This window comes from Cucurbita moschata, unplaced genomic scaffold (genome assembly GCF_002738365.1).
Source record: "Cucurbita moschata cultivar Rifu unplaced genomic scaffold, Cmos_1.0 Cmo_Scf00004, whole genome shotgun sequence".
NCBI lineage: Eukaryota > Viridiplantae > Streptophyta > Magnoliopsida > Cucurbitales > Cucurbitaceae > Cucurbita > Cucurbita moschata.
In genome coordinates this window covers 5342389-5355072 of record NW_019268520.1, presented here as the reverse complement: position 1 = coordinate 5355072, position 12684 = coordinate 5342389, and the positions used below count along the sequence as shown (strand labels likewise).

Sequence of the window (12684 nt, the reverse complement as noted above, 5' to 3'; positions counted from 1 at the left end):
AATAAACTAAACCAAATAACAAGGAAGCTCAACTAATAAGTAATTTTAATGTAATAATTTTGAAAAGCAACCATAAATAAACATTTAAGTATTACAAATATCCAGATGACAAAGATTCTCACCAAATATAAAGACTTCTCATTAAGGCTTAATCAATTATATGATGACTTCTCGCTGGCTAAGATAAGGCAAACAAAACATTGAGGACAACAATGTCCATAGAAACTTTGAACTAGATGATGAACCAAAAACGAAGCTTTTGATGAATCCTTTGAGCTCTCTCTCCTTTGTCGAACTACGCTTAACGATTGGCCTTCGCAACTCTCTCAATCTCATCCTTTTTCTTGATAGCGTAACTGCAAAAACAGAATTAACACAATGAAATATGGTGCAAGGATGGATGAGAAATTAGTAAGAGGAGATATGATGTTTACCTGTTTGATGAACCCTTTGCTGCGTTGATGAGTTCATCAGCCAAACATTCAGCAATAGTCTTGATGTTTCTGAAAGCAGCCTCACGGGCACCAGTTGTAATAAGGTATATGGCTTGATTTACACGTCGCAGAGGGGATATATCCACAGCTTGACGCCTAACAACACCAGCTGAACCAATTCGGGTAGCATCTTCACGGGGTCCACTGCCAGATCCCATGTCAAAAAATATGTTAAGAGGAAACTGAAAACTCAAAAATTGCAAAATTACCATGATCTTTGTTCCGGACATTGATTCAAGATGCAATATTTAAATCACGAATTCCGTCCAATAAAGTCATGCACTAAAAGTTAGAACCAAACACAGTTACCAATATTCATGTGAAAATATTCGTCAACATTGTAACAAGGACAATTTGTGAGGTTTGACTAAATTGTAGGGATCCTACTGAAAATTTTAGAACATATGGACTAAAAGTTAGAACTAAACCCAAATCATAGATACCAAAGTGCAACCAAGTCTAAACCATAGAGACTAAATTGAACCTTTAACACCATAAAGACTAAATTAAAACCTTGTCTAAACCATAGATACCAAATCTGTAATTGGACCTAAAAGTTACGATGGTATAACATAACTTAAACACAACATGAATGGAATTCCGTGGATCCAATATGCATACCTGTTAACAACAGCATCAACAATAACTTGAATTGGATTCAAATCAGTTAGCAGATGAATAATCTCCATCGCATGCTTGATAATCCTCACAGCCATTAGTTTCTTTCCATTGTTTCTGCCATGCATCATAAGCGAGTTTGTAAGTCTCTCCACAATTGGGCATTGAGCTTTCCTGAAACGCTTCATGGAATATCGACCTGCAGTGTGTGGAACATAGGTCGCATGCTTGGCTGGTGCAACTCCAATGTAATCCCCCAGGGACATGTCATTAACCTGTATAATCACAACCGTTCAATCATATCAGTGGAACTCGATGGCATTGAGATTTCACCTAACAACCCAATTCAAGCAGGAAACAAAAAGAACCCAACAACCATACGAACAGGTCGCAGTTTTCAACTCCTCCGCATCGTAATGATAAGCAAAAAGTTGTTCTCAGACTTTTTTTAATTCAAAAGTAAAGTAACACGAGAGGCAGTGAAATCATTATGAATGAGAGGGAATCCACCAATAGCTTCCAACATTATAGGAAAATTTAAAGTTAACCTAAAATTGCTTCACACAAACATCAGTCTAAAAAACTGGGCATTAGGGAAAAAAAATAAAACCTGGACATCATCAAAGGTCCAGCGATTGAAAAGCTTCACGTCGTATTGAGGCTGGATCAGTTCCTGAGTCACTTCGACCGCTTCAGCCATTTCTGCGGAAGACAAAATAGCAAGTCAGATTTACATGGATGAAGAAGACTAAAGAGGTCATCAATGTTCCGATAAATCCTAAAGAACAAAAAGAGAAGAATGCAGCTCTCAAAAAAAGCAGCCGAACAAATTACTCCCAAAACCTTGTGTAAACGGCCAAACTTCAATACCGAGAAGAAAAACTTAGAAAGACCAAATGGAGGGAACAAACAACTCATGTCAAATAGAACGAGTGTATAGTGTGCACGAATCCTTAAACCCTAGCAACATTTTCTAATCAGCAGCAGAAAATCCTCCAACAAACACTAACAACAACACAACCACTAAACCAAATAAAGATTTAAAAAATAATCGGACACAGATCAAAGAACAACCAGCAAAAAATTCCAATCCAGAACTGAACTGCAACAGCCATTGCAGAAAAGAAACAACAATAAATTTTCAACATCGATCGACAACATTAACGGTTGAGATAAGGACATAAAGAAGAAGATTGAAAGTATTGAAGAAGAAACTTACTTGGAACGGCGACGAGCAAAATGGAAAGCAGGAGGTGAAGGCTCGGTTCGGCGGCTAGGGTGAAACGAGGGAAAATTATACGGAAGACGGGCTTTTAAGAGGGTTTTCAATTTATGCAAAAAATAAATAAAATAAAATAAATAAAATTTTGGTCGATAATACCCCTGACAAATGGATGCACCATCATCCCATTTAATTAACAACGTGGTTTACTGTGTTCTCATTTCCACATTTTTACCCTTTTAGGCCTAACTTTATGGTCTATTTTTTAAAATAATAATAATAATTCCAAGTAAAAGCCTATTTTGATGTATTTATTTTAACTTACAACGAGCCATTATTTTTGTTTAAATTTAAAAGTTCTACAAATTTGTATGATAGTTGCGTTTATCCATTAATCAAGTGTAATTATGTGTATGATAGAATTTTACATTTTTAATGTTGGCGTCTGAAGATATTAGTGGGTGAATTAACACGAATAATTACCATGCCTTTTACCTTTTATTTATTTAATTTAAGTTTAGGTCCAAATTTAGAGGTAAAAATTGATTTTTACCCTAAGATATTTCTTCACTCCAACAGATGCAATACTCAAACACTGATGAATGTTAAGATTTTAAGGACAACCCATCCAAGAAATGAGTGGGAAGAACACTAAAGCAGTTTCAAAGGGTAATATTTAGAATGAACTAAATTTGAGTTATGTTGGTGAATCAACATCCACAAAACATATATGGGTCAATCAATGCTACTCAAATTCTGATTATACAGAAGAATATACAACATAAATAACAAAGTTATGAGCAAAACGGGACTATCATCTAAATCTAATCTATTGTCATGATCATGCAGGAGAAAGAGAGGCTGTGAAGGAGTGGTCCGAGTACTTCAAACCTTTTAATAAACCTGCACGCAAGGACGGCGAAGCGATGGCTTCTGGAATTCCAAAGGTATGGTTGTTAGATTGGAGGAGAGGTTCACCAAGAGCAACATTCAAACCAATTGAGATAGGGTCTGTCGTGAAGCTGAAATCATCCAAAATTAGCCCAACATCAGGAAGAACCAGAATATGAATGACTTCAAGATACTTCAGGAAGAACATACCTAGCCTCGAAGCTTCTTCCTTTGGAACCCATGACTGCACATACACTGGAAATTACCCATGGTGGAATATATTCATCGGTAATTTCAAGGCTATAGGACACACCAACAGATGAAGAATCGCCATCCTTTGATGTGGATCCTTTGGATACTGCAGCAATACCGTTTGCACTTCTCAACTCCTTGAATTTGACCTTGCAAAATAAAGCATTCATCTTTTTACCACACCAAACACAGAAAGTACAAGCAGCCACAGCAAACCCAATTCACAGTAAATAAAAATTAACTCCAAAGCTGATAACACTGATCGCAAATTAACTCCATGCACCTGCGGTGAAGAAAGTGCAGCATTCTGAAAGGGAACAGGTGATAGCAACACGGGAACATCCATGCCAGCCAATGAGGCCAAGAAAGATCTGGACAATAAACCAGATATATCAGCCAATTCACACTAAATAAAAATCCTATAATATGACTATGGCTTGATCCTAGAGATCAGACGTAAAGTGTTTAGTCCTATTAAAATAACCAAAAGTTAACAGGAAGGCAAGTTGCCACAAACACATTCATTTACCTGTAATTTAACAGGATATCATATAACCCATGCACATCTTTGTTTTCGCAGAAAAACAGTAAAGATTGAGAGCTCCTATCTACATCAGAAAATGAACGAACTCGTCGTGTCTGAAAAAGGTTGATATTTTCAGTAGCAAACTCAACCAAGTAAGCCAAGGCTATAAAAATTGATTCACAAAGGAGGGAGATTACAAGCAGTGTGAGCTTGCTCATCCCATATCTAACTTAATCATGAGCTTATATGGTTTGATATGAATAGACAGGCAAGGGCCAAGAGAGGAAAACACAACAGATATAAACCTGTCCCAAATTGTACTTCTCTATCTCTGAAAGTTCAACCAAATCTTCAGCATCGACATGCTCGACTTTAGAACGACAAAGAGGCATAGAGAAACAAACACCCTGATCCAAATTTCAGACAATGGGAAAATGAGACTTTACATAAAGTTCAATTTATGAAAATAAACATAGAGCAAGCATTAGTATTATTTTAGATAGTTCCCATTAGCATTATTTTATTTTGTTGGCCAAAGGCAACTACAGGAGACTATTCTTAGGAAATAGTGCATAAATAACTTACCTGAGTTGGCAATTTAAAACAAAACTTAGAAAAAAATTAATAAAGAACTTTATCTACAAGTGGATTTATATGCACCATCATTGACACCAAATTATTTGAGTTTTAATTTCAATAATAACTATTATAAAAGGATCAACCTGCAAAATAGGATTTCTGCCCAAACAACAAATAGCGAAGGTGCAAATTCCATCAAGGAAAAAAAATCACCGTTGTTTAAAATCCAAATAAAATAAAACCAGCTTCTTAGCCGCATGCCTAAATTGGAAGGGAAAGGGTTAATCTTACATTCTCACTCAAAATAGACCTCAAACCTCTTGTTGACTGGGAAAGATATGCATTGCACATGCTTTTGTTGCCCCCTGAGGCATCTCCACTTGTAAACATAACCACAAATTGTGATGTACAAACTGAAAATTTCAAAACCAATCAATCAAATCAGGTATGACTCAATAATGACATTTATCTGGGCAAAGAGAAACTGTATTTAAGACAAAAATAAATAAATAAATAAATCTAAAACCATGTTGAAGAAAACTTAACCAACATTACTGAAGGTAGTTACCATAAAAAACTCTACAAATATTATTCCGAAGCATGTAATAAAGGCTTTGAAATGAGTCCTCCCATGCTTGTAGTCGTCTGCTAAGGAACTCAGCTTCTACTGCATCGAAGGAGAACCAATGAGTATTTACAAACACAAATCAGAATCTTATGTTTTAAATAACCCCAACCTGCTGCTGATGAATTCAAAACTGAAACAAGAGAAGATGGCAAGGTAGATTGAGGATAAACCCATGAATGGAGAACCAAAGAGCCAGAGGCTTGAGAAGCAGGTGGCAGTCCCCCACTACAGTTCCTAATTTGATCAAGTGAACCAATTTGTATTGAGAACTGAGGCATAGAAGCAAACATGATTGTCTTGTGGATCCTAAATTTTGGGACAGATGAGAAGGTCAGTCATTAATAAATAATTTTTATTTCTGTTTTGGAACTTTTAAAAAAAAAAATTGTTAGCATAACTGCACATAATTTGAGAAGATGGTCCAATTCATGTCAGATTAATGCTACCTGCAACTGAACATAATTTCATAATAAAATCTGAATATAAAATATAAATCAACCCCCAGCATAATGGAACTCACCAACACACGCCTAGTTCAAATGAGGATAGCTTAAAATTATTTCTTTAGGGACTTTTTTCTTAAAAAAAAAACTCGGGAAAGAAAACAATATTTGTCAAACAATTCTGGAGAAAATCGATCACAAGAACTTAATGTTAAATCAAAATCAAATTGCAGGGGATATTCAAATGTTTCAAAGAAACCTCTGCATCTTCTCAAAATAATTGATCAAATTACCCAGCTAACACTACGCAACACATTCATTTAATGAAACCTTCAAGCCAAGAAAGGACACCCTAATATACTGAAACACTCACCAATTTAGCGAGTAGGGGGACACCACTCGCATGCTAGTTTTTAAAGTAAGATCAAGTGGAGCCTTTTGACCTAGTATGCAGCTATCAGCGCATAAATCACTTGAGTAAGTAGATGAAGCATGGCCGGATCTCTTGGAAGAGTCTGATGGTAAACTAGAAATTGCAGTGGTTTCACAAGCAACAAGTCCTTTTAATGCTTTACCCTATAAAATTGCAAAGAGAACTTTAAAAGATATTTGATATGAAATAAAACGAATTAAACATTGCTTCAGAATTCTACCATATCAATGCTTGTCAAGCCAGTTGATTTGTCACCACCAGATGAGAGCTGAGTGACACTTCGAAATATACTTTGGCTACTGTTCTCAATTGTTTGTGAAGATTTATCAGTCTTATCATGGGCAACATCAGCAGGACCAACAGAATTCCCTTTACTGCAATAAAACAGAAAATGTAACCAACTGCTACAGAAGAAACAATTAGAAAGCACTAAAATAAGCAGAAAGATATAAAAACAAAGTTCTTACCATTGACTTGTAGTCAAATTTGAAAGCATAGACATATTCAAGAAACTGCTAGCTTGCTCCATCATATTGTTTTCCTAAATGTTATACAGCAAGTGATATAAAAGTAAATACAATTACTTCAATACATTCTGCAACAAAATCTTTAAAAGAAGTGCACTAACCTTGGCATTATCTTTTCCGGATAAGATCCTGAGCCTAGATTTTTTTACTGGAAATACCTCATCCATGCGTGTATCGATGTATTTTGGATTTCTGAGTAACCCGGGCTTCTTGAACCCATTGACCAAAGCACTGTTGAAACATATAAAAATAAGAAAGCTCTCCGGGAATCAATAATTGCAAGCTATACAAATAAAGACGAGTAAGCCTCACTTGTTAGAAGCAAAAACAGTGGAAGGAGATTCATCCGAAGGATCCAAATTGTTTGATCGCTTCAACTGCTCTCCCTGCAAAAGTTTGAGCAGAACACACACCAGATTCAGAAATGTTGCTTTAACCTCTTGATGTGAGCTTAACTTGAAGGGCATAAATTACAAAAGTTTCATCCCATTTGAAACTCTGGTTTACTTAATGAGTTAATGTATCATTTTCTACCACTTCAGCCACCTAGAAACTCTGGTTTTACTTTGATTGAAATTTGATAATAATCTTAATATGACAGATAACAATACACCTTATTGAGATATAAAAATTACACATCTCCCGAAACAACAATATACTGCTTTATTATACAAAAACTTACCCTTAGTTCTGATGGGGTTTTTCTTCTATTTGATTTCCCAGTCTTTGGAGCCCCTCCAGCAATATCATGAGAAGCTGAAGGTAAAGAACTTGGAGCAACTACTTGCGTCATAGTTAATGGTTTAGTATTAGACCACGGCTTCACCAGTGAGAATGAGTAGTAGCTTACTACACCCAGTCACATCATCATGTCACCGGAAGATGGTAGCCGTAAAACCTATGCTTAAAGAAAATATCCCCTCTTTTAAATACAATCCAAGATACTGCATTTCATGAAGAAAATGAAACAAATATAACATTTCGTTGCAAAACTCGTCCACGGTAAGTAATACGAAATAAAATTGTAAGATGACATTATAGACTGGGAACAAAAGATTAAAATATCAAGGAAACAAATACTTGAAGAATTAAAATATTTGGTACATAGTAAAAAGCGAAGGATTGCCCATCTTTAACTAGTCTTAGGTCGAAAAATTATACTAAAAAATATCAAGATTTGAGGTTTCTCTTTAAATTGGTACCCTAAATTTTCAAAGCTGGAAGATAAATTTCGGGATCCGCCCCTGCCAGTGTGACCTCAGTTTATGCAAGGGATGAAATGAAAAAATCGGAGGATCGAGGAAGAAGATGAGGAAAAGCATTTGGATTTCTCTTTTCTTAATCAGTGTTGAAAATATTAACCATTTGAGCGTACATTCTGTAATCATACAAGATCGAAAGCTCTACAGGTATCAAAATAAATAACAATGTCAAATTCGAACAGAAACTGTATTGAGTAATTCAACGGAGAATACCGATGGAAAGGTCATCCAAAGTAGGGGAGAGTATGTTAAGAGATCCCACTGATCATACCTTGAGATCCAAGCTCGAGGAGGGAGACAGAAATAGATAAAGTGCGAGGGAGAAGAAGAACAAGACTGATGCGGGGAAGAGAGAGAGAGAGGGAGAGAGAGCGCGCAATAATCCCCGCTTTGGGTTTTTTCGTTTCTTTCAAAAATTTTGTTTCGGAAGGCGGTTAACATTGGTTCGAATTTCATGACTGGGTCCTGAACCAGGAACCGAACCAACGTTTTCGGTTCGATCAATTGGACCGACATCATCCAGTTTCCCACTAACCGGTTAGTTCGCATTTCCTTTTTGTTCTTTTTTTTTAAACTAAAATTTTGTAAAACTAAAAATCAAATATTGATGAATAAAGCTTTTTAGTTTATATATTTTAATTTTAAAAAACTAAGGTTTCATAAATCGTTACTTAATTAATTAATCTTAATTTTTTTTATTAGTGTATTTATGAGTTTTTAAATATTAAAAAATTTTAGTTAGAACTCTGTTAATTTTTTTTCATATGCTATAATTGTCATTGTCAAAGGTTATCTAATTGCATCCATAACAGTACTACAAAAATACATTGATTTTGACGTAAAAAACGTTCAATTATGATAACAACTCGCAAACGACATTTGAGGAAAAATCTTCACAACTATTCATTTCACAAAAAATTATTATTTCCTTGTCGATGAATGTATTAATAGAATACAATCAGATATTTATTAAAAAACAATAATAATTAGATATATATTTAGTGGATATAGGGGAAAAAATGTTAGGGAGAAGAAATATTAGTAATCTAACAAATGGAATTCTTGAAAAGTTCTCACAAATTTCACATTAAACGACCGCGTTTAAGGGGTCCGTCCAATCACGATATAGATACACCCCTCAAGTCAAGCTTTGGACTAGTATGGTTGCGTTGCTGACTGGAATTGACGGTGAAACTTTGAAGTCAAAGTCAACAATAATCGATGGTAGTTCGATTGAAATAATTTCCCCCACTTTATTTGACTAATTTCCTCCCACTTTCATTATGAATTTTCCAAGGCCACATGTATATTTTATTTTATACATTTTAAAAAAAAATTACTTTTAAATTCTCATAGCCTTCGTGATTCTAATTTTATTTTTTAAAATTATTATAAGTTATAAAATATATAATTAAATTAAAAAAAATAACACGAAAAAATATTATTTAATTATAAACTCAAGATCATTTCCTGAACGAGTAAAAATTTAACTTTTATCATAAAAAATAAAAAAATAAAAAAATAAAAAATAATAATAAAAGAAGAACCATCTCTACGTTTTAAAAGTAAATGGGGGAGACCAAACTTTCCAAGCCTTGATGGGACTGAAGCAACGGGCAGGTCTATAAATAGCCATTTAAGTTCTCTTCATTCTTCAACAACAAGCTCTGAGAAAAATAGCCATGGCTTCTTCCTTGTTAACAATGGCGGCCACTGCCACTGGCTCTCGGAGATTTGATACGTCGTCGTTTGGTAAAACAAAATTACCTTTTAAACCCCTCACCTTTCGACCCTCTCCGTTGCCTTCTAAAGGTTCTTTTGGTTCAATTATTAGAAGCTTCCAAACCCCTCGTTCTTATTGTTCTCCACTTATTCGGGTCTGTATATTTAACTTCACTATTCTTCTCTTTTTGGCTTGGTTTATCTCCATTTAGGATTCATTCATAATTTTCTTTTATGGAAGTTTATAAGATATATTTAAATTTTTTTGCTCGACAAATAAGTTATTATAAAACAAAGTTAGCAAAATATATATATATATATATATATATATATATATATATATATATATATATATAAACAATAATTAATAGCATCGTAATTAATTGAGATATACTTTAAACCGATGTATTCAAGAATTATAAATAGGGTGACAATATTTTTAGATTTTAATTTTATATATAATGGTTTGAATATAATAAATATGTGGGTCACCTTGTTTCCCTTCTCTAATAATTGAAATATTTAGCTTTGAATAATTTGAGAGAACAAAATTAGGTTTAATAAAGTAATAATATGCTATAGTATATCTTAAAAAAAAGATTTGATGTGGACTGAAAAGTTGAAAAAATGGTCCACGGTTGGGTCAGTTTCAATTGAGCGAATATTTATATATTAAAATTGAAGGTAGTAAGTAAAGGGTAATAAAGTAATTTGGTTGCGTTGGAATACTGTTAGGACGTGAGCAGCCAAGCAACAGCCAAGGAATATGGTGGTGGCGAAGAAGCAACGGCACGACAAGTTTGGGAATTTGCAAGGGCGTTATGGACTTTTCTCAGGCCTCACACCTTCTATGGAACTCTCGTGGCTTCATGGTAAATTTGGAGCCGTTTGGTTTTATTTTTCATTTTACAATACCGTCTTTTTTATATTTTTTTTTTAAATTTAAAATATGAATATACAGCTCGTTGGCTAGTAGAGTATGGATTGAAAATCCAGAGCTAATGAAGTGGTCGATAGTAACGAGAGGAATTTGCGGTCTTGTGGAGTTGTTATGTGGCAATAGTTATATTGTCGGCATCAATCAGATTTATGACGTCGATATTGACATGTATATTCCCTCTCTATCTATTTATTTTAATAAAATCAAGATTATTTATTTAATGATTATTTTTTGTTTTCAGAGTAAACAAGCCATTTTTGCCCATAGCGGCAGGGAATATGACAAAGAAACAAGCATGGTTTCTAACGACGTCGTTTTTGACGGTTGGGCTGTCATTAGCCACGTTTAATTCAGGCCCATTCCTCACTTCTCTCTATTGTTTCGCTCTTTTGCTTGGAACTCTTTACACTGTCCCTCCTTTTAGATTGAAGAGATTCCCCATTGCTGCTTTCCTCTGCATTGCTTTGGTATGTTCATTCTTTTCTTCTTAACAAATTGCTCTTACGGCGGGTTGGGGTCGACGTAGGATTGGGGTCGTTTGGTTAGGCTGATACACTCGAGTTAGCTCGTGTTTAGGTCGACTCCCTCGCTAATTTCTAAAATGGGTAACAAATAATCTTAACCCTTTTTTTATTCACATTTTATTCAGGTGAGAGGCTTTCTTGTGAACTTTGGTGTATATTATGCGTCGAGATCTGTTCTTGGACTCCCCTTCCAATGGAGGTAATAATAATAATAATAACAATAATAACAATCAAACTCTTGGTCAAGCTTTTGATCAACTTTTCGTCTAATGCAGCTCACCCGTGGCCTTCATCACCACATTCGTTACACTTTTTGGTTTGGTCATTGCCCTTACCAAAGATCTTTCTGACATAGAAGGCGATCGAAAGTAAGTTTTTACATTTTTTTCTTATTTCTCACACTAAAGTTAATAATTTTAGACATAAAACCAATTTCGTTTGTCATTAAAACATAGATCATAACTTGATTGAAGGTCTCTATCACACTTTTAATTTCATCAAATAAGTTATTTATTCGAATCTCGATAATTTACTCATTAAATTTTTACAGATATAACATAACAACTTTTGCTACAAAGCTTGGAGTAAGAAGGTTGGCGTTTCTTGGTTCGGGGATCCTTATCCTGAACTACGTTGCTGCCATTTTGGCTTCCATTTTTATGCCTCAGGTTCACATCTTGTTTCTAAGTCTCACCATGTTAAAAAAAAAATGTTTATTTATCATTTTTAATTTTTAAATACCACTTCCCTTTTTATTTATTATTATTTTTGTTTGTCAATATTGTTATAAATTATTTTAATAACAAGCTTTCAATTTTAATTTTATTTTTTGAACTTTTCCAATTTTAATTGCAGGCTTTCAAGCGAAGTATATTGATACCCACCCATGCAGCCATGGCAATAAGTCTTGTTTTTCAGGTTTTTCTTCCTCCTTATACACTTTGCTTGCTATGTATATGATGAAGTTATAAATGTATTGTATATCCAAATTTAAATTTTAAACTATTAATCCAATAATTTTGGTGTTATTTTGTTTTTTCAGACGCGAGTATTAGACCAAGCAAAATACACGAAGGTAATATAATTTTTACATTTAATTAACAAATTTTATTCTATTAAAAAAATAATAATAATAATAAAAGAGGTCATTTTAAATATATTTATTTATAAATCTCTTTATGCATGTTGTGCAGGAAGCAGCTTCAAACTTCTACATGTTCTTGTGGAAACTGTTCTATGCTGAATATTTGATCTTCCCTTTTATATAGAGAACCTTCTCCCTAAATACTTGTCAATTTGGTGAGAGAGAGGGAGAGATTTTGCTTTTTACGACTCCTTTTAGATGTCGATGTAGGTAAGAAGAGAGTGTCGTGTTTTATGCGAACTTGTTTATTGTCACAGCAATGTTGGCTCGACTGACAAATTTTGTTGACTCGAGATAGTGTTGTACGTGACTTTTAATTTTAAAAAAGTAAACGTTATTTGTTTTAAATCATTCGTGGTTACTTTCGGAAAAGTATATACCAATGGTACGAGCTTAATCAGTTGTCCTGTATGGCTGGAGTCAAATGGCAATAACCCAGTTTTTATAATTGCGAGATCCAACGTCGGTTTGAGAGAAGT

At 34.2% G+C, this 12684-nt stretch overlaps 3 protein-coding genes across 7 annotated transcripts; 1 reads left to right on the top strand and 2 right to left on the bottom strand.

Moving 5' to 3' along the window:
• Positions 1-36: 36 nt before the first annotated feature.
• Positions 37-2439, bottom strand: LOC111442379 (40S ribosomal protein S5-like). Its single transcript, XM_023079770.1, has 5 exons — positions 2332-2439; positions 1723-1814; positions 1116-1387; positions 435-638; positions 37-356 (listed from the first exon to the last, which is right to left on the bottom strand). Exons 2-5 carry the CDS (start codon positions 1810-1812, stop codon positions 302-304), a joined length of 621 nt encoding a protein of 206 aa, XP_022935538.1. The 5' UTR covers positions 1813-1814; positions 2332-2439; the 3' UTR covers positions 37-301.
• A 540-nt stretch (positions 2440-2979) lies between these two features.
• LOC111441331 (protein downstream neighbor of Son-like) lies at positions 2980-8270 on the bottom strand. Of its 5 annotated transcripts, XM_023078275.1 has the most exons (16): positions 8147-8270; positions 7871-8016; positions 7296-7511; positions 6926-6999; positions 6715-6844; positions 6554-6627; positions 6307-6460; positions 6027-6229; positions 5320-5516; positions 5151-5249; positions 4874-4995; positions 4309-4410; positions 4007-4116; positions 3761-3848; positions 3436-3626; positions 2980-3356 (listed from the first exon to the last, which is right to left on the bottom strand). In XM_023078275.1, exons 3-16 carry the CDS (start codon positions 7404-7406, stop codon positions 3176-3178), a joined length of 1836 nt encoding a protein of 611 aa, XP_022934043.1. In that variant the 5' UTR covers positions 7407-7511; positions 7871-8016; positions 8147-8270; the 3' UTR covers positions 2980-3175. The 5 variants fall into 5 exon arrangements, with proteins under 5 accessions (XP_022934043.1, XP_022934042.1, XP_022934044.1 ...); XM_023078274.1 differs by lacking the exon at positions 7871-8016 and having other exon boundaries at positions 8089-8270; XM_023078276.1 differs by lacking the exon at positions 7871-8016 and having other exon boundaries at positions 7296-7557.
• Positions 8271-9537: 1267 nt separating this feature from the next.
• Positions 9538-12525, top strand: LOC111442127 (probable homogentisate phytyltransferase 2, chloroplastic). The gene is made up of 10 exons (XM_023079406.1): positions 9538-9752; positions 10333-10469; positions 10559-10705; positions 10779-11004; positions 11187-11260; positions 11337-11429; positions 11612-11729; positions 11917-11979; positions 12104-12136; positions 12255-12525. The coding sequence occupies exons 1-10, from the start codon at positions 9558-9560 to the stop codon at positions 12327-12329; spliced, it is 1161 nt and encodes a 386-aa protein (XP_022935174.1). The 5' UTR covers positions 9538-9557; the 3' UTR covers positions 12330-12525.
• The last annotated feature ends 159 nt before the right edge of the window (positions 12526-12684 follow it).